Raw genomic sequence first — 21,205 nt, 5'->3', positions numbered from 1 at the left:
ATGTAAGTTTTGGCAACGCAGTCTTTTTTGGGATTCGATTGTTCATTGTTCTTGATGGCACTTTGTCATATTTTGAATAATTAAGTATCTTTGCACAGTGAGGGATTAGCCTGGAATTAAGGGCATTCGCAAGAGGCAGTCTCGTTCACACCTGTGCTCCAGTTTTGTTTTATATGCATCTGGGTCTGCATCAGGATGCCCTTGAGTGCAAACACAGAAGGGAGCTGTACCCATGTTTTTTCTAATAAGAAAACTATATACAGTACATATATTATATTATATAGAGAAGTCTGTGGTTGACTGCTGCTGTTTGGACACAATCTTGAAACAGCTTCCACCAGAATGTAGCCTTCTTAGCCATCACCTGCCCTGTACACTGGCCCACTGGGCCAATGGAAGCCCCGAGGGGAGACCCAACCTCTTCTGTAGGTTGACAAAGTTATGTGACAACAAAAGGCATTTGAGTAGGAAAGAAAACTAAACTGTGCAGCATATTATGTAATTAAGGGCAAACTACGCAATGTATAATATCACATTATTGTTACACTATTTTCAGTTCTTCACAGACTGACACGTCGGTTCCTTACAACAACCATTCACATCTAGAAGAGCTTATTAGCAATATAACTCACCAACAATTAGCAATGTAGGCTTTTGTGCAGGCGCAGAAACACTGCTCAATAGTATGCATTCTACCTCTGGAGTGCGACAGATAGTACAAATCCTATTCAAGAAGGCACTTGGTGGAAAACAAGCCTACATTTACACATGCATTTACAAGAGTTTGGCTTATCAGCATTGTAAATGAAAATGCTTTTTATTTATGTGTTAATTAAAAAAAACATAAATAAAAGGCATTGTCATTTACAATGCCAATAGCTTAAACTCTGATAAATCCGAGACCTATTGCATTGCAAATGCTTGTTAAATGCAGCCCTGCTTTGCAGACTGTCTATTAAAAGTAAATAATATGCACATTTTCCTGGACAATTAATGGCACTTCCAAAGTGGTAGTCTACCTTAATTTTACATATGTCACCCCCAAGGTCTCCCCTAGGAGCCCAAGGGGTGGGGTGCCATGTAACTATAAGCAGGGACCTTATAAAAGTTGTTTTATATGACCTGGTGAGGGAAAAACTGACAATTCCCCCCCCCCCCCCATTGGAGATTATTAACTCCATAGGCTAACATTGAAATATGGTATTTAAGTATAAATATTGCTAGGAAGGGACTCAACATATCATTAAATGTCTTACAAGATTGGCAATGATAAATCTAACAACTTGCCAATGTTGCAGTCATTATAACTAGTACAGAAAAGAAGTTGTACAACTTTGTTTTCTGTGAGCCAAAATCCAGCCTTCAAGCAGCCTTTTCCTGATTGGTCAGCCTTAACAGGCTTAGTTAGTGACCTTATCACTCTGATGAGGTGACCAGGCCTAGGTTTCAGGATCATCCCACTAAAAGCTCCAGCTCTCAAGACTTCCAAGAGTTGAGAGCTGGGTACCTTGCTTTCTTTGCCACTGGATTCAAGCTGGCCTGGCTGATATGGGGTGTTCCCCCGAAACCGGTCCCAGGTCCCAGGATGCCTGTTTCCGGTTCAGGGAAGACCTGACTTGGCAGTTCGGGCTGGACTGTTCCCATGAGGCACAGGGTAAAGACTGATTTGCATATAGCTGGGTCTGAACTGAGGTGGAGAAGTGAGTTAAAGAACGATGATGGATTCAACCCAGATCTGTGACTGGGGGTGAGTATCTGAAAAAAAGTTTCAGCGCTCTGTCCATCATCTCCTTGTGTCTGCTTAATAATATCTTACTATACATTTATGTGTAGGATTCAGGAATCCCGGTATCAACAGAAGTTACTAATTTCTTTATAATCTGTGCCTTGTGATGCACCAAGTCACCAATTATAAAGAAAAATTGCCAGAACTCGACTAGTATAAGATTAGTACAGTCGAGTTCTGACATCACAATGCCTGCTGCCAGAGTCACCAGCTGAGATGAAAGGCATGTCAGGTCATGGAGCAAAATTAAAGCAGCTGTTTAAAGCAACAAATGGAACATTGTGCTTCTGCTCTATTTTCTTAGCTCACAAGCAGTGAGAATATTTTTTTCCGCTCTTTAGATAGAGAAAACATAGAATCTTTCGGCATGTTTTTAAACATTCCGAACTACTGACTTTTCTTTAAAAAACTGACATATTGAACTGTTTCTAATATCTGTTTCCAATAATTATCTAACAGATGTTTGATGTGTTTAACTTTGTACTACAGGTTTTATTTTTATTCTTTATGTTTTCAAACATACCCACTTTTTCATTTGAAATAGCTACACACCAATGTTTTAAGTGGGTTATGGGAAAGGTGATATTGTGACCATATATTATATGGGAGAAAGTACCACCGGCGTACATGATAAGGATAGTGCAAGTCACTGAGGAGTTCCATAACCTTATGAAAGAACTCAGACTTCAGCCCTATTCCTCTATATGGTTATGGAACTCCTTGGTGACTTGTAATATCTTTATAAGTTATAATGTATGGCAGGGGGTATTTTATCCCTTATATATTCAGTGAAAAAAAACTAAAGGTTAAAGTGACATTATAGTTAGGGTGGGTGCTACATCCTTAAATTCTATTAAAAAATGAAAAGAGCTAATGTTAAAAAAAATGCCAAAAAACACTGAAATAAGCCAGTTATAGAACTGTAAACTAAGTATAACGTGCGCACCCAACATGTTTCTGACTTCACATATTACATCACTAATAACATATTAAATAAACTCATTGATGACATCACTCATGACACATCAGTCATTGCATCTGTCCAGACCCTGCATTCAATGTGCATCAAGACTTGGACTCAGTGGCCAGGCTCTGGCTAGGTCCTAGACTACACCCACCACTGCACAAGATCTTCAGACATATGTAGGACTGGTTTGACACAGCATTTAACTTATGGCCAAAATATAATATAACCTTTCTTACTCACCTCTGAACTATAAAACCCTTTACTTTCCCTGCACCCCTAAACCCTTAACATCCCTTAGTACCCCTTAACATTAAACTACCCATCTCTAAATAGTATGTCCCGTTATTACATTATATACATTACACTTAACCCTAAATTCCCCTTACCGCTCCTTGTACCTGCCCATTGTAAACCCTAAAATCCCCTTATTACCCTATAGATTACCCACTACTGACCCCTAAAAACACTGTACTACTCTTAAACACTAACCCCACCTAGACCCTAAGAAGCCTTTACTACCCTGTAAAACTACCCATTCTCTAAAACCCTAAACACCCCTTACTACCCCATTTTAAGAGACATAACCCTAAAATATAATAAACATTTATAAAATAGAAAAACATGAATACAAACACACATATACAATGTATATATGATGTTAAGTTATTAAAAGCATTAAGATGTTACTTACCTGCATGGTAGAGTACTACATTGTAGACCTACAAAAACCCCTGTAGTAATTACCGGTCTTGTAAAGATGTGCGTGGTACTTACCTGTGTTACTATAACCTTGTTACAAAGTATACCACGTAAGGTATCTTTTCCTAACTATATCTAAGTTTCCAAGGTAAAAAATATACCTTATAACCTATCTAATATATATATGACTTACAAAATATTTTCAAATACAGTGAAACGTTCTAGTGGACAAAGCATTCTCTTCTCACATTGCTATATTTATATGTCCATTCATACCATGCTCTCACGCTGTGATATTGTATGAGTGGCGCTGCTATTTCTGAAATACAACACTGTGTGGTTAAACAGAAGGTGTGGTCTCACACTGTCAGCCACAGCTAAGGCTAAGTCGGCGTATGACCTTTTATAACTCCAGAAGCAAGCTACAAAAGAGGTTCTGTAATATAACTTTTTATTCAGTGCCTCCACTTTGCCTGCAAGCATCACTTTTAACCTATATTTAAATGATGGGCAAATACATCATAAGGTGACTCGTTGTCTTTGCATTTAATAATAAAATACTAATCAATTGACCAAGACCATAAAGTATTCTATTCTTTTCATTAGATGTAAAACTAATTGAACAACACTCAGTGATTGATCAAATTTTGGGCCAGATGTAGGAGCCCTAATATCGGTCAGAAACGGCCGATTTCGGCCGTTTTCGACCGGTATTAGGGTTTTCAGATGTAGGGGGCTGAAAATTACAGAATCGGTATATTTACCGATTCGGTAAAATTACCGATTCGGTAAATTACCGAATCGGTAAATATACCGATTCTGTAATTCCAAATGTAGGTGGCACAGTTTACAGTGCCACAGGCCCTTAAGAGTCGGTATTTTACCACCCAATCCTATTGTGTGGTAAAATACCGAATTCAGGTGTGCATGCACATCTGTGCATGCACACCTGTGCAATGTGACACACAGACATGCCCTTAGGGCATGTATGTGTGCCACATGTCACACAAGCCTGTACTTGGGGTGCTAGAGGGTGTCAAAGTGACACCCCCTGCACCCTTGCAGGATTCGGTATTTACCGATTCGGTAAATACCGAATCGGTATTTCCCTTTGATTCCTATGGGCTTCAAAGCCCATAGGAATCAATGGGAAATACCGATTCGGTATTTACCGAATCGGTAAATACCGAATCTTACAGATTCGGTAATTGTGTTTTAAAAATTACCTACATCTGCCTCCTTCTAATTTACCAATTCATAAATACCGAATCGGTAAAATTCGGTATTTATGAGTCGGTAAATTACATTTACCTACATCTGGCCCTTTGTCTTTTATGTGTAGTTAAGCTATACAACACGCTTTGCATTAGTCTACAATTCTTCTTTTCACTGTTCACTTATATAATAATAGCTCTTGAAACCTGTTTCAATATAAGCCAAAATACACACATGTATTAAACTAATACCTTTGTAAAATGTACTGACTTACCACACGATGCTAACTTTTCAGTGAAAAATTGTGAGAATCCCTCATGTAGCATTTGATACATTTTCCCTCTAAAATGCATGTTAAGAAAAAGGGTAAAACTGTTACCTTCTTGCTGCCAAAATGCAGATTCCTTATGTTTCACTCGAACACCAATTAGCAGAAGTTCCGCCTCTCAAATTGCAGCGTTAAGATTGAAGATGGGAGCTTGACTCACAGAAACACTGTTGAAGGTTTCAGAAGCAAAGACCACCAACAGTACTTAGATAGCACACTAAATATAAGAGCTATCAAAAGACTACCTATACCCAGGGTCTCCAATAGGTAGCTCAGCAGCAACTGGTAGCTTACCAGTATCGTAGAAGAAGTTCCTGAAGTACAGCCCAGAACAGCATGTAATTCGGAGGGTTTAGCTATTTTTGAGGTTGGCAGAGCTACAGATTTCAGCATCCTTGGAGTGGGTGTCATCCAAACTAATGGCAAGCCTACAAGCCTACACACAAACACACACAGGACAGCCTTTTATGCCTGTAGCATGACCCTTTGTCTCCACTCTCAATTTAGCAAAGACGCACAGAGATTTTGCAAGTCCCATGCTATCGATTATACAGTACCACTGAACAATGGGCCAGGATAGAAGTGCCAGCAACAGCCAGAGAAGAGTCACTAGAGTGTGGGACTGCCAGAGACAGAGTGGAAGTATGTGATAACCATATGTTAGCAACTCTATAGCCAAGAAGAGCAGAGACTGGAATGAGAGTGGAGAGAGGCAACATCCTGGTTTGCATATGTGTGCTGTTATGTATGTATTGTGTATGTAGCTGGTGTTGTGTTTCTCCTGAGATTCTCTCTCACTGGAAGCCATTACTTGTGTCAAGGGACCCCAAATGCATATAAGGGATTCCAAAAATTCGGGATTCATCTTGGTATATAGTGGTCATCATTGGGCTAATCATGGTGTAATGGCAGATATCCTTGCCATATTGTATGTTTGGCCTAAATGGGCCCATCTATCAATAATTTTGGCCATCCCTGAAATAACAGTGCCATGGCTGACATGCTATGATGATTCTTAGCATTATGGTACGCAGTGACGGCACAATTGTGGCCTTGACTAAATGGTGGGCATCCTTTACATGAAATAGGCGTCTCAAGCAATATGGTGGGCAGTGCTGGCATGTGTTGGTAACACCTAAGCAGTTGGAGCAGAATCTGTCAATGTGATGCATTTGTAATAGGGAAATCACAATTAGGGAATAATGCACAAAAATTTATTTTTGAGGCAAAAACATTGTTTTTCAGTGATAGACACAATTTTCTTAGAGAAAAGGGCATATTTGATAGAAAAACATGTATTTTCAAAAACTGGTATGCAGATGTTAGGAAATAAAATGATTGAAATGCCAAGATGTTCTTAAAGCTGCTACTTGAGTGATGGTTCAAACCGAGTTGAGGAGATGTATATCTGTTAGTACTTTCTGATCAGGGGGAGGAAGGATCACTTGTCCTGCATAACTTTGGGTATGCCGTAACTGTTCTGAGTAGTCCCAATAAAAAACCCTCATGCACGTGCTGGTAAATAATGCGGTGTTAGGAGGTATATCTTGTTTCTCCGCCGTCCCTCGCACGTGTGTGCATAATCATAGGGTTAGTTTTTTATGCAACCTCCATCCAGGAGGCATTACCCATTGTTAAAAACAGTAGTGATCAGTGATTGTGACGTGAAGTAGTGATAGAATGAAATTGTCTCTCTCAATCAGAAAAATTATTTATTAGTTCTGTTTTGGAGGCAAAGGATTTAAAAATTAAATCGGTGAACGTGAGTATTTATGACTCATTCACACTCAGTAAGTGATAAAGGTCGACATGTTTCAGCCCTAATTATGCCAGGTGGGTCATATGGGCTTTCTTCAGGACCATCGTGCAAAACAAAGACCTCTCACGTCTCTGTTTGTGAGGAAGAAAATATTAATGGAACATATCGTTATGTTGCTCCCTACGAGGTCAAATAGTACCTGAAAAGAAAAAAGACATACTAGACACAAGGTGAAGGGTAAAGGGGAACATTTAGGACTATTCAACTGGTTAAATTCACCAGGAACACATAAAACGCACTAGGGCGTAGCAACTAAAAAATAGCAATACTTTGCACTGACTGCCCCACTCAAAGAATCGGGTCGACTATCTCATTATTGGCATAAAAATTCTAATGGATTCAATCTGTGGTGTGGGATATGTTGGTAGTGTTCAATTCAGAACAGTGATAGAGGGCAAGTAGTGGGTAAGTATTATTAATTTGGAGCCTCTCTTTGTTATATGAAAGGGGCTGGTGGAATCCAATTGTAATATAATATTCACTTCATTCTGGGTTTATTCATTATTATAAATTGTAGATAGTTTTCAATTCAAGACAGCGGTCTACCGACCTATGTATATATCAACCTTTCCAATGAGAAGTGAGTGTGGCGCATTTTGAACGGGTGCCGGTTTACAAGATCACTTGTGTATTTTATCAAAATAGCATTTCTCCTCATCAAACACCAAGTGTCATTCTTCAGCGTCTTCATGCAATTATAGTGTGTTTCACTCCTTGTCCAGTTTTTGCCAGCATACCGCGTTTTATACACTCCCCACATACAATAGTTTAACATACCTCCGTTTTTGGCTATATTAAGCCTCTTCGGGATCAGGGTGGGTCAGGGAGGCACTCTACAATAGTAAACATTCGTTCAGAATTGGGTACCCAGTTTGTCAATACTTTACGGTTCTGCCGCGTTCTGGTCCTCGTGCTACCTCTGGCTCTCCATCAGTTGCTTGTGCAAAACATTGTTTTTCAGTGATAGACACAATTTTCTTAGAGAAAAGGGCATATTTGATAGAAAAACATGTATTTTCAAAAACTGGTATGCAGATGTTAGGAAATAAAATGATTGAAAAGCCAAGATGTTCTTAAAGCTGCTACTTGAGTGATGGTTCAAACCGAGTTGAGGAGATGTATATCTGTTAGTACTTACAGTGGACAGTTTCTGCTGTGACTGGTATTTCACTAATTACGTTGAGGCATTTTATATATTGATAAAGCTTTTCCTGACGTTGCTGTTAGTAACCCTGTCTTGGGCGTTCTGTTGGTTGGTATTATATCACAAGATTGAGTTTTAAATATTGACCAGCCAAAATGTTGTATCCAGAATCTTGACTAACCCAATATTTTGAAGTGCTTATTGGTAAGTTTAATTTTATTTACATTCCTAAGTCCACTTCTTTGTATCTTGAAGATATATGTAACTTCAGGATACATAGATGTGAGGTTAAGAATAGTAAATCTATAAAGAAATATGTATTTCATGGCATTGTTTGAGTCAATATTCTGGATATCGTATTTTGGCATGACAATATTTTGTTACTTGACTTTGTGACATACATCTGAGTAGTCACTATTAGTATTCCTGATAGGTGTGTTAATTATCGTGATTGAATTTGATATGGTCACTACAGCAACAATGGCCAAAGCTATTAGGAGCCCGGGACTAGTGATCAGAAGTAGCTATCGTTAAGGGAAGTTGCTCTTGTCGAGCGGCCCATTTTCATTCGCAGAACTTGAACTTCAAAAGTGCCCTTATCTCTCCCAGCTCTACACCCTCGAATGATTTACTCCCACCGCCCAAAGGTTAAATCCTCAGCACAAGCTGGCACTGGAACCCTCTGCACAAGAGAACACATACATGCACATATCCCACAGTTAGACAAAGAAGAAAACCCTGGAAAATGTACTCCATTAAAAAAATAATAGAAATGTTGCATGCTGTGCCCAATGTTCTAGCATTACCCTTGCTAAAGACTAATTAACATGCATTCACTTGGATTATGATTCTCATGGGTGCTACAGATAAAAAGTTTGTAAGTTCTTATGAAGCAAAGTTAGGTTTGCCAGAAATTATACCTCCTGATCGAATTACACTTCATGGAAGAAAAGAGATCCAAAATATATGGCTTAGTAAATAGTGCATGTACCTCTGCTAGCTGCCCTATCCATTTCTGTTTGTTTATCATTTTTGCTTATTAAAGAAGACTGTTTTTAATATCCAGAGGCCTTTTTAATTTATTTTTACTTTTTAAATGTTCCCTACTTTTCTGGATACAAATCGACACATAATGCTTAAAAGACACTAAATAACCCCATGAGGTTATCGCCTAAAACGCCTCACATGCTTAGCAGTGAAAAACAACTCTGGATTTGTATCTTTTGCAGCGCACTTGCGCTTCTGAAAGTAAATGTCTTTTCGCACCTGTTTTATGCAGCGTAGCCGGGACTCAGCGATTCCGTGAATGACCGCATCACGGGCCTGGGCCGCACTCCCACAGTCTTCACTGGCTGCTTGCGCTGAGTCATGGGACAGCATGTCACGCACCGAGTTGGGGTTTACATCCACATTAAAGTCAGCAGAAATCTTGCAAGAGTTTTTCACATCAAATAGAGCAAGGCTGACAAAAAAAGGCTCCACCTAAAATGTAAACACAATTTGAATCAGAAGAAGCAAAATGCATCACATCTTTTTTCTAATTGTTGATTGTTTTTGCCGCTTTTTGCTTGTATTACCCACGTTCTCTACACGGAAGTGTGTTTGCACAGAAAGAAAATGATTCAAGAAAAGTGTAATAGAAAAGACACTACCTAAATTTTCGACCTCAATACGTTTAATAAAAATATAAATCGATACATTTTACCCATCGCGAGGTGTAGATGATTAACATGTATTTGAAAAATAGTAGTAATTCAGAAATAAAAAGCCAATGCTTGAGAAACTGCACATGGGTAGTGTGAACGATGCTGGCTGCTTAATATCAAGAAATGCATGCTTTCAATTGAAAGACAAATTACTGAAGTGAGCATTTCTGCCCATTTCAAGTGACAGGTCTTCAGAGAAAACAAGTCTAAAAAAAGCTAATTAGTTAAATCTATTGTAAATTGAATATAGGAATGTACTTTCTTCGCTGTATCGACAGTTTTCGAGAATTGGAATCACTCTCAGAGTCACATCAGACTGATCAGATAGTTTATTAATTGCAGTTTTACAGTAATGTTTTCTTCTCCAGCATTAAATCTTTCATAGAGTATTTTTTTTATGAGAATCACATTCAGTGCAAAACCCTGAGGACAGAATGAGATAAACCTTACTGAAACAGACTTAAGAGCACCAGCTGCCTCACGGTTAATTCTTCAACACTGGATGCCAAAAAAAATAATAGTTGCCCACGGTTTGTAATATTAGGAACAACAGGAGAGACTTGTGAACCTATTTGAGACCTGGGTGAGATATGATATCATACAATAATGTTTCACAATGTAACATTAAAACAAATAATTCATTATGAATAACTTAATTATAATGAAAAAATACAATAAGGTCCCAGAAATTGATACTATCTACTGGCGGTGGCCAGTACGTAGTTCTAGTTAGGACCATGTTTCCATAGGAAAAGCGTTTTTTGACTTGCCTAAGGGCCTTATAACGAGTTTGGCGGTCCATTGGACAGCCATACTGTGGGACTGCCCGCAGTATTACCACTGCGGCAGTCGGACTGCCACAAGACTGCAGGCTCCGCCAGGATCAAGGATCCCGATCAGCAGGCAGTCTTTTACCGCCAGGACTATGCTCATGGTGCTACACCTGGCACTGCCAAGCATATTCTGAGTCGACATTTCACCGCCTGCCATGAAGAGTGTGGCAGAATGGCAACAAAGAGGGCCCTAACAGGACCCCCTACCATATGTAGGGCCAGGGAGATGTAGTGCACTTCAGAATTTGCATCCCCTTTCCTGCACGGTGTGGCATATATGCCACACCATGCAAAAAGGTGCAGTCGGCACTCTGACTGCGGCAGTCTGCAGAATAGGCTCTTCTATGAGCTTAGCAGACCGCCGACATCAAAATCATTGCAGGGCCGCCTGCTAAACCAGGGTTTAACTCCTAATTTGGTGGGCGGTCACACCACAGCTTTGGTGGTCCAACAGCGTACGGCACATTGCACCGTCTGCTGTAGGACCGGCAAAGTCATAATCAGGCCCATATCTTTGGTGCTGTTTAACGAATTTTCACAAAATTTTCCCAAAAAGGTTTCTGACGATGCACAGAAAGTTTTGGGGCGATCTGTCTAGAAGGGGCAAAGAAAAAGGGACGCGACTGCAGCCGAAATCGCTGGACGGAATTACACCAAATTTGGCAGAAAGATAGCTTTTTGCCTGCAGATTGTGCTTCTTATTTGGTGTAAATCTGTTCAGTAGTTTACAAGATATTAAAGGAAATCAAAATTATTCACGAATAATGACAAACTCGTGCAGAGATCTGATTGGCTGCCAACACTTCAACCAGGAAGTGTTGACAGCCATCTTGGGACTCAACTTTACCTAAGTCCCAAAAAAAGGCAAATTAACAAGAAAGGAGGCAAACTAGGCATACCCTGACCTTCTAGCCTTGGTCTAGGGGTCCCAGAGGGACCCAGCCACGGCAATAAAGCTATTTGTTTGTGAATTCACTGAGATTTTTGTAAAATATTCACGACTATCACATCACTGTGAATAAAAAAAACAAGAGCGGTCTCCCGCACTTATTTTTAATGTAACCCCCTGCTGGACCAGGTCCCGGGGCATGCAGGGTTTTGGAAAACATGGAGGGGGGCACACAGGCCCCCCTCCAAGGGCATATTTATGCAACGGAGACCACCATCTCCCCATAGGGCTACAGTAAATATTAAACAGGGGGTCCACATGGACCCCAGGGACCACCACCTCCCCAAGGCTAAATACGTTTTTTTAAATGAAGGAGGGAGTCCGCACAGCTCTCTCTCCCGGGCCTTTTATGGCCCAGGGGACCACCACATCTCCGAGGCCGGTCAGTGAACAACAAAGGAGGGGGCCATAAATCCCCCCTCCTGAAGCCATATTGGGCCCTGGGGACTGTCCCCCCCCTCCCAGGGCCAGCTCCTGTATTGTCCCAGAGTCCCTAACCCTGGGACATAGCTCTTTCTTTAACTTGGCAGGCGCTGACAGCGCCTGCTAAGAAAAAGTAAAAACTGCATTTCTAGCAGTTCCCTACATGCAAGAGCAATGCTGGCTCTCACAGGAGGCTGGGAGACAGCTCAGACCTCAGGGGCTTTAAGGCTCCCCCGCAGTCTCCATCCTGCACACTGGGTGCCCAGGGTATGGGGTCCCCAGACCTGAAATGGGTCTGGGGATGGGGGTGCATGGCCCCCTTCCCCATTTGTTTGTGATGGGGTGCCGGGGATGGCTGTATTGGTGAATAAGTGGATGCGTGAATGATTTTGTGGATGATGTCATCAGTGCTGTCATTTGAGAGGTCATCAGTGATGTCACTGACCATGTCATGAGTGATGTAATATGTGAGGTCATAAGCAGTGCATTGCGGGGCATAAGTTATAGTTAGCTCAGGCAACTATAACTGCTGAATGTCACTGGTTTTGTATGAGTGAAATCTGAGCCTAACTATAACGTCCCTGTAACCTGTTTTTTCAGTGAATACAAATAAATTTGCTAAATATTTGAAAAGAGCTTGAAAGCAGCATCAGAACTAATTCAAGACTGTGTATGAAGTGCATAATGAACACATAGTGCTTGTGAAGGAACAGTGAACGGCGCAGGTGTAACACGTGGATATAAATGAAAGCAGTGAACTGAAATTAATCACCAGATATTACGCTTGAATATCAATGAATCCAATTATATATTTTTACAAAATCATGTCATAAATCAAATCCTTAAACCTGTTGACGTTTGTCGATGGTGTTGCGAACATCATTGATTTGAGGTCATCATCAGTACAATATGTACACATGAAAAAATTATTGCCAACGGAAGAATATAGAAAGCCAGAGAAAGACAGAAAAGAAATGAAAAAAAAGAAAGAAAGAAAAGCCAGACTTAAACTAGAACAGCATGTATGAAAAATGTGGGCCATATTGGCGGTACCCGAAGGATATCCAGGAAACCTGCAGGATAATTAGAGAAGATAAGGCTACAGTTAGCCGAGATTTGTGCCAAAAAAAGATTAAAATGCACTTGAATACCTGTGAAGGAGTAGATTTAGAAAATTACACTCATGGTCAGTACGACTCAGACCAACTTGCCTAGGAAAAGGGCTAATGGTAATGAGCCAGCCGTCGGGATGAAAGATTGAATCTCCAATGTGAGGAAGGATGAGTCTAGATCGGAGCGTGAGCAGGACTGCTCACAAGCATGATTCTAATGTGTGATCTTAGGTGGAGTTCGCGGAGTTTCGCGTCCCAAAAAACTCTTAGTAGGAAACTAATTTAATGTTTTTTTAGTGAGTATCCTCATGAATAAACACTGTTTGTCTGACTGCCCTAACAACTGGAGGTTGCATTCAAATGTAGCAAATAGCAGATGAAGTCCTTTTCCTTCACAACGCCACAAAATATTTCTGCTTTTCTGTGGTTTTTCTGGCTGAATCTCCTTTGGGTGCCATCATATTCTTTCAGTATATCCTAGAGACCATAAATGCCTTTCCTTTGGTAAAAATGTGCCGATAGCCAGTTTTATGTGGCTTTTTAAATTTGTTAGGAAGGAAAGCTGTCCCAGCAGTCAGCTCTGAGTTCTAGTTCAGTTCTGTACAGCTGTGTATCTTTCATTCTTCAGTGCGCCTCAGGCAGCTTGTCACAATTCAAATGACACCCGAGAACCACTGGCTTTGTCGTATCAATGATTTGGTCAACAAAGTGGAAAACCAACAATGAGATTGTTAATTCCACTCCATCGCTAGTCTGCTGAATATAACATGTAAATACATCACCCTTTGTGGGATTCTTGCCTTCTTGTTATGTAGAGAGACTTTCTAACGAATTCTTTGGATATGTGAGTACTTAATGAATGAATTGAATGAATGAATGGGAGTACTGCCTAGAATACTTTGTTCTGAAGGTTACACAACTGCTTCTTTTGTCTCACTTGGCTCCCATAAATATATGCTTTGATTTCATAGTATCACTTAATCATTAGGGGCCAGATGTACGACGGAAAATTGAATGCGCAAACAGGTTTGCAACTTGTTTGCGCATGCAATTTTCCTCTGAGCCATGTACTTACATGATTTTACGAGTCGCAAATAATTTGTGACACTCAAAATAGTGTTTTGCGACTCTCTATTAGGAAGGGGCGTTCCGTTCCTTAATAGCGACTCACAAGCCATGTAATAATGTATTGCAGCCGCAATTGCGGCCGCAAAAGACTTTCAATTTACCGCCCTCTTCAAGAGGGTGGTAATGCAGTCGCAAATGGAAAGGGGTCCCGAGTGGACCCCTTCCCCTTTGCAAATGCAGGGGAAAATATGTTAAAAAATGAAAACGAAAACGTTAACATTTAAAAAAAAAAATGCATCCTGTTTGGCCACAGAGGGCCAACTATACCCAATGGGGTGGCAAATTGCGTGTGCCTCATTAATATTCATGAGGCTCGGATTTTGCGACCCTATTGGTAATCGCAATTAGTGTCTCTGACACTGTTGTACATTGTAAGTTGCGGCTCACAATTTGAGACTCGCAATTGAGCCCAAATATATCTGGGCCCAAGAGACTAATTAGACATGAAGTGATGGTGATGCCATTGCCTCCGATGCACCGCTATTAGTTAGGCACAAACAGATGTGCCCAACTGATAGAGGGTGCATTAAAGGGAACTCAGTCCACAGGTGTGTGGGTACTAAGGCAATGCATGTTGGTGAACATTCTGGCTGCTGAATTCAGTCTGTAGGGCAGCGCATGTTACTGGTTGCCAGGAATTCCAGTGTGACTGGGATGTGAGGCAAAATTCTGATGCAAGTCCATCAGTCCTCCTCTCTGTCGGATCTATGCAAGCCAGAAAAGCACGATTTCCCATTCACCATACTCCTGGTTGAAAATGTGGATAAGAGGAAGAGAAGAGAAACAAACACAGGTCTCAGCTCCTGCTCTCCAGGTTTCACTCCCAAAGGCTACCTATGGTCATCTTTGGGATCTAATGGCGCAAGCCCTCCTAACATCTTTGTACAAGTCAATGGGAAATTGTTGTATGCACTGCATGGTGTTAAGAGCATTCTACACACACACACCTCATATGAAATTAATAAACAAATGTAGCTATTAGTGAAACCAAGGGCAGCTCGTTAACATATAACAACTTAGTATTCTCACCCCACACTACATAGTATAGGCTGCTGGTAAGTCTCTCACTGTACCGGAATAGTGGTTTGGGAGTCAAGAGTATCAATAAGTCACAAGGAGTCACTCCAGAATAGGTCTGGAATAAACAAAGAATGAAGTTACAAGGAATTCAGGTCAGCAGCACGAAAAACGGGACCCTGGGAAAAGTGGACTAGAGGGAGTAGATATTGGTTTTGAAAAGTTGTTTCATTTAGCAATACTCAACAAAGGATCGACAAGGATCCAAAGCCTTCTAACACCTTATCAGCCTTCAAGAGATTTGCGGGTTTCTACTTAGCAATGACAAGCTGTTCCTAGATTCAATAAAGCAACAGCTGGCGGCTGCTCCTTCGCCGTCATTGTTCCTAGGTTGTGAAATGCTCTTCCTCTACAGATAAGAAAGACAAAATCCGAGCTTTCCTTCAGAAAACTGTTAAAAACATTCTTGTTTGAATAACAAGAGGTCTATTGCTTTCTGAATAGCACTGGGACCTATTTGGGCAGCCATTCGCTTTACAAATCCTTGAGACTAGACAGGCTAGTAACGGGTATTCCACTGAAGGAGAAGTGACTGCCATCAGGTTTAGGATAGAAAAAATGGGGGTCCCTCATGGGTGTAGAGAGCCACCCTGGCTCTTCACTACATTGTTGCAGTGTCTCACGCATCCCTACACCCCACGGGGCGGGCTCGACCCGAGGGGATAAATAAACGGCCGGAGACCGCTCGGGGTCTTCCGGCCATGAGTGTAAAAGTGAAAGTGTCTTGTGTGTTCCTTAGCGCTGCTGTGGCCTAGTCTCACCGAGCCCTGCTGCGCTACATTGGCGACGAGGCCGGTTGCACCCCACGCGTACCCGCCTACCGGCCTGGGTTATGCTGAGAGCTCGCAGAGCCCACCTGTGTAGGCCCGTTCCTGTGATGCCGACTGTGATCCTGCAGGGAGCTCCAGAGCCCACCCGCACTGCTCCACGTCGACCAGCGTCTGCTGTCTCCTGGAGCCCCGGCTGTCCGCGGCCTCGGCAGCCACACCATTTGCCTCGCTGCCACAGCCTATCAGCCTGCGCCCGCCCACGCATCTCCCTGTCCAATGGGAGCGCATTCAGCTGGCGGCGCTTGCGGTGGCTGCCTGCGATCTGGTGTAAGTGCCCACCGGGTGAGGGCGGAGACAGCGTGCGCCTCGCTGCAGCCGGGCCACCCCCGTCTGCACACCTGGAGGCACGGCTCCCGAGCATGCCTGCTCCCACCTCCCCCCGCTACCTCATCACTGCCTCATCATCGGCAAAGTGCACGACTCCGCCTGCCTTTGAGGGGGGAAAGGCCCCTGGACTGACCTGCCCGGTCGGCTGCCTGCCCAGAATTCGCACCGTCTTCAGTGACACACACCATCTACATAGACCAGCCAAGGAGTCATGCTGCATGTGTTTGCCCCAGGGAGAAACCAGCTCAACAGAAGCACTCCCAGACAAGTGGATCAAGTGGACAGTGCACCTGAAAGAGGGGAAAATGCAATAGATAAAGACACAGGTACAGGAAAACTATTGCGCAAGGCGGACAGAGGCCTGGCAATTACACTTTTCTGCCCCACCGGACTGCGCCATGGGACATATCACCTCCTACGCCCCAGTAGTGCCACGGGACAGTCTGAGACGTGTGACTACACGCTGACACGTGTGCGCCGACACAGGCTTTCAGCATCCAAACCACACCCTCGCACCTGCACGTCAACGCACAGCCACAATGAGCAACCCGTCGACAGCTGGTGCTGCTGGCCAGCAGGATGGAACAAATAATCACATGGGTCGCCAATGCACCTCCCACAGGACACAGCCACATGGTGGTCACACCTCTGCCCCCCTTCAGCGAAGCCTCAGACCCTGCCACAGCTGCGTCAAGATGGAAGGCCTGGGTCAGACGGTTCAACCACTACTTCAAGGGGACAAGGGAAAATGATGGCACCGTGAAACGGTCGCTCCTCATCTACTATGGAGGAGTGGAGATCTATGACCTCTTCGAGACGCTCCACAACACGGAAAATGACGACGACTACGAGGCGGCGGTCGCCGCGCTCATCAGGCACTTTGACACCCAACTCAACCCCGACATGAGAAATTCAAGCTCAAGAGGGCGTGGCAGATGGACTCGGAATTTGTTGATATGTTCTATGCATGGCTACGCCGGCCAGCTAGCATGTTCCAATCCACCGACCAACGGAAGGAGATACGAGACCAAATCATCCTGGGTTGCCGCTCCAAACTCCTGCGGAAGCTGACCCTTCGTCAACCAGGAATCTCGCTGGACGAGATCCTGGTCCTGGCCTGCTCCCACGAGCTGACGGACGTCCGAGCGGAGGAAATGGAAGCTGCCCTACACACACCGGTCACTGCCTCGCATGCGCCCAGGCACCCACCGATCAAGGAAGAAAAGGTGGAAGCAATCCAGAGACGCATCACTGTGGCCCGCCAAGCGCCCAGGCCGCCACTGGTTGGACTGTGTGGATACTGTGGAGAAGATCACCCCGCGACGGCCGTCTGCAGGGCGAAGGGGAAGACATGTTCCCACTATGGCAAGCTCAATCACTACGCCAAGGTATGCCGCCGTGGGCGGTTCAGGCAAGCATCGTCAACGCCCAGAAGCATGCCACAACGCATTCGCTAGATCTCTCTTGATGAGCAGCCAGCAATAGCAGAGGACCAGCCGCAGGAACGATGCCTGATGTATGAAGATGAGGACGAGGACCGGCGCCGAAGGCCACCTCCCATGTGCTCGGTCTTAGTCAAAGGCACCGATGTACGAGCCCTCATTGACACAGGTGCGTCCGTCAATGTGATGGACTCGGAACAGTACGACTGCCTGTCACCTCGACCTCCGCTTACACCTTCCACGGCCCGGATCTACACGTGGAGTCATCCAGGCCACAGTTAAGAGCAGAAACTACTCCAATGAGGCGAAGTTCCACATCACAGAGGGAAAAGAGGGGACTCTGCTCAGCTGCCACACGGCTGAGGACCTAGGACTTGTCTTCTTCGCCAATCAGATCCATGACTCCCATGCTGAAGCAATGCTGAAGGACTTCCCGGTTCTCTTCAAAGGACTGGGAAAGATCAAGGGCAAGAAGTTCAAGCTTCACATTGACCCCTCGGTGCGACCAGTGGCCCTCAGGCACTGGTGGGTGCCGTTCAACCTTCGCACGCAAGCTGACTAAGAGCTGAAAAAGCTTGAAGATCTCGACGTGATCGAAAAGGTCTCTAGCCCAACTCCCTGGGTGTCCCCGCTGGTTGTGGCACCTAAGCCCAAGCAACCTGGAGCCATCCAGCTGTGTGTCGACATGAGACTGCCAAATACCGCTGTGAAGAGAGAACGTCACATCACTCCCACAATGGATGACATCGTAGCCGACCTAAATGTAGCCAAGTGGTTCTCCAAGCTAGACCTGAACGCCGGCTACCATCAGCTGGAACTGGAGCCCGAGAGCAGGTATATCACCACCTTCTCGACACACGTTGGCCTCAGAAGATACAAGAGGCTCAGCTTTGGAGTGTCGTCAGCCGCCGCAGTCTTCCAAAATTCCATCAGGGAAGCACTGCCGGGGCTACAAGGAGTGATCAACCTTAGTGGTGATATACTAGTGTTCTCAAACACGCTAGAGGAGCATCAAACCCATCTCAGAGCCACTCTGAAGAGGCTAGTAGACTGTGGGTTGACTCTGCACAAGTCCAAATGCTCGTTTTATCAGGAGGCGGTCGACTTCTTTGGATATACCTTCACCCGAGAGGGGCTGCTGGTGGACCCGAAGAAAGCCGAGGCCATCCGCGCGGCCAGCACGCTAAGAAACCTCACCAAAGTGAGGAGCTTCCTCAGCATGGCTACGTATTCTGGGCGTTTCATCCTCAACCTCGCGGCCATGTCTGAGCCACTCCGGGTCCTTACACACCATGATCACAAGTGGGAGTGGACACCGGTGGCCACCTAAGCGTTCCAAGACGTCAAAGCAGGACTGCTAGACAAGACAGTAATGGCCTACTTCCATCCAAGATGACGCACAGAACTGGTCGTCGACGCCAGCCCAGTGGGTCTGTGAGCAGTCATCCTTCAGGAACACGGCCTGGAGGTCTGGAAACCACTCGCTTATGCCAGCAAGGCCCTCACCGACACTGAGACCAGGTATGCTCAAATTGAGAGAGAGGCATTGGCTATCAAATAGGCATGCCAACATTTCCACCTGTATCTGTGTGGCCAGGAGTTCCACGTTGTGACTGACCACAAACCGCTACACCCGCTGTTTGCAGGCTCATCCCGGCTAGCGCCCCCGAGGATCGAACGGTGGGCAGTGCAGTTGCAGTCATACATCTTCAAAGTAACCTATCGTCCAGGGGCCCACAACCCAGCCGACTATCTGTCTCGTCACCCAGAGTCCACAATGCCATCGGACCTGTCGGTGGATGCTTGTAACACCGAAGCTTTCGTCAACATCGTGTCGCAAGGGGTGTGTCCCACGGCCATGACGCTCGAAGAAATTGGCCGGGCCATCCAGGAAGACCACACTCTGTCCCGAATAAGAGAAGCGTTGGAGAGCAATGGATGGGCCCACTTCATGCTTGGAGCCCGCGTCCCCCAGCCTGAAGTCAACCACGCCCGACAACAGCTCTGGCAAGTCCGAAAAGAACTCAGTGTGAGGGTACAAGGAGTGCTTTTAAGAGGACACCTGATAGTGGTCCCGGAGAGTTTGCAGAACAAGATCCTCACGCTGGCGCACGTTGGCCATCAAGGAATGGCAAAAACAAAGGCCAGGTTGTGGGACATGGTCTGGTTCTCAGAGATGGACTCCATGGTGGAGGAAATGGTGAGACAGTGCCAAGCCTGTACGATCACCGGAGGAGATCCAGAGCCTGCACCAGTGATCACTGACGAACCGAGCAAGACCCGGACTTTGGGAGCTTCCCAGATGGACATCACATGCTGGTCATGGTTGAATCATTCTCGAAGTTCTCTATCGTCAAAGTAGTGTTGTCAACGGCATTTCCCCAGGTGAAGAGGGTCCTGGACAAGACTTTTGCAATGATGGGACTGCCGGAAGAGGTAAAGTCTGACAACGGACCCTCGTTCCAGGGCCGAGAGTTCCAGAAGTACCTTGAGAACAAGGCGATTCGAGATGACCCCGCTATGGCCACAAGCAAATGGGGAAGTGGAACGTCTGATGAGGACATTCAAACGAGCGCTGCGCATCGCTGTGGATGGGGGAGAAGACGCCGAAACAGCTCCCGACCAATTCCTTGGTGCATATCGACAGACCCCGCACAGCACAACCAAGTGTGCTCCGGCTCATCTACTGTTCAAGGAGGCCCCACAAGATAGTTTCCCGTCTGACCTGACGTGGGTGCCCGTGGAACGGGACATTGAGGCGATTCTAGAAAGGATGGAGACAAAAAACTGAAAGGCCAGCAAAGCCCGAAGGGCACAAGAACCTCAGCTAAGAGTGGGAGACCGGGTAGTGATCAAAGACCGACACCCCCGTTGGAAGTTCCAGACGCCCTAAGAGCCAGAAGTATGGATCGTCGTGGGCATTCAAGGGACCATGGTCACGGCTCAGAAGGGACAACACTCTGTAACAAGGAATGTGTCCAGCTTCAAGAAGACGGCTGAGAGGGAGCAGGGCCAAGAAACATCCGACTTCCAAGGTCCCCTTTCCAGCTTCTTCCCTCCTGCCTCACCCGGTATGTGGAGTCCGCCACTGGAGACACCCCGGCAAGTCAGTCAAGGTGGTGCTGAGGCTGCCAGGTCAACTCCTCAAGACACCATAACTGAGTCGTCTGAGAGTCTTCCGTCCAGTGTTCTGGTCGGTTCCAGTTCCTGGAGCCAGAAGTATGGTCTCCGGCCGAATCCGGCGCCAAGTCAGAGGCTGAAAGACTTTGTATATACATCTCCATGAACTGGGAGGACTTGATTGTCCGGAACCGAAGAAAGGAGGGATGTAGAGAGCCACCCGGGCTTTTCACTACATTGTTGCAGTGTCTCATGCATCCCTACACCCCTCGGGGCGGGCTCGACCCGAGGGGATAAATA

General features: G+C 44.8%; 1 protein-coding gene across 2 annotated transcripts in view; it reads right to left on the bottom strand.

Moving 5' to 3' along the window:
• Positions 1-21,205, bottom strand: part of DOCK11 (dedicator of cytokinesis 11) — a 1,219,508-nt gene that overhangs the window by 829,809 nt on the left and 368,494 nt on the right. For both annotated transcript variants that reach the window (XM_078688544.1, XM_078688546.1), the window contains exon 12: positions 9,225-9,440. In XM_078688544.1, the coding sequence (XP_078544670.1) occupies positions 9,225-9,440 (216 nt within the window). The remainder of the gene's footprint in view (positions 1-9,224; positions 9,441-21,205) is intronic.

This window comes from Lissotriton helveticus, chromosome 4_1, assembly GCF_964261635.1.
Source record: "Lissotriton helveticus chromosome 4_1, aLisHel1.1, whole genome shotgun sequence".
In the NCBI taxonomy this organism is placed as follows: Eukaryota; Metazoa; Chordata; class Amphibia; order Caudata; family Salamandridae; genus Lissotriton; species Lissotriton helveticus.
This window is presented reverse-complemented; position numbering and strand designations above follow the sequence as displayed.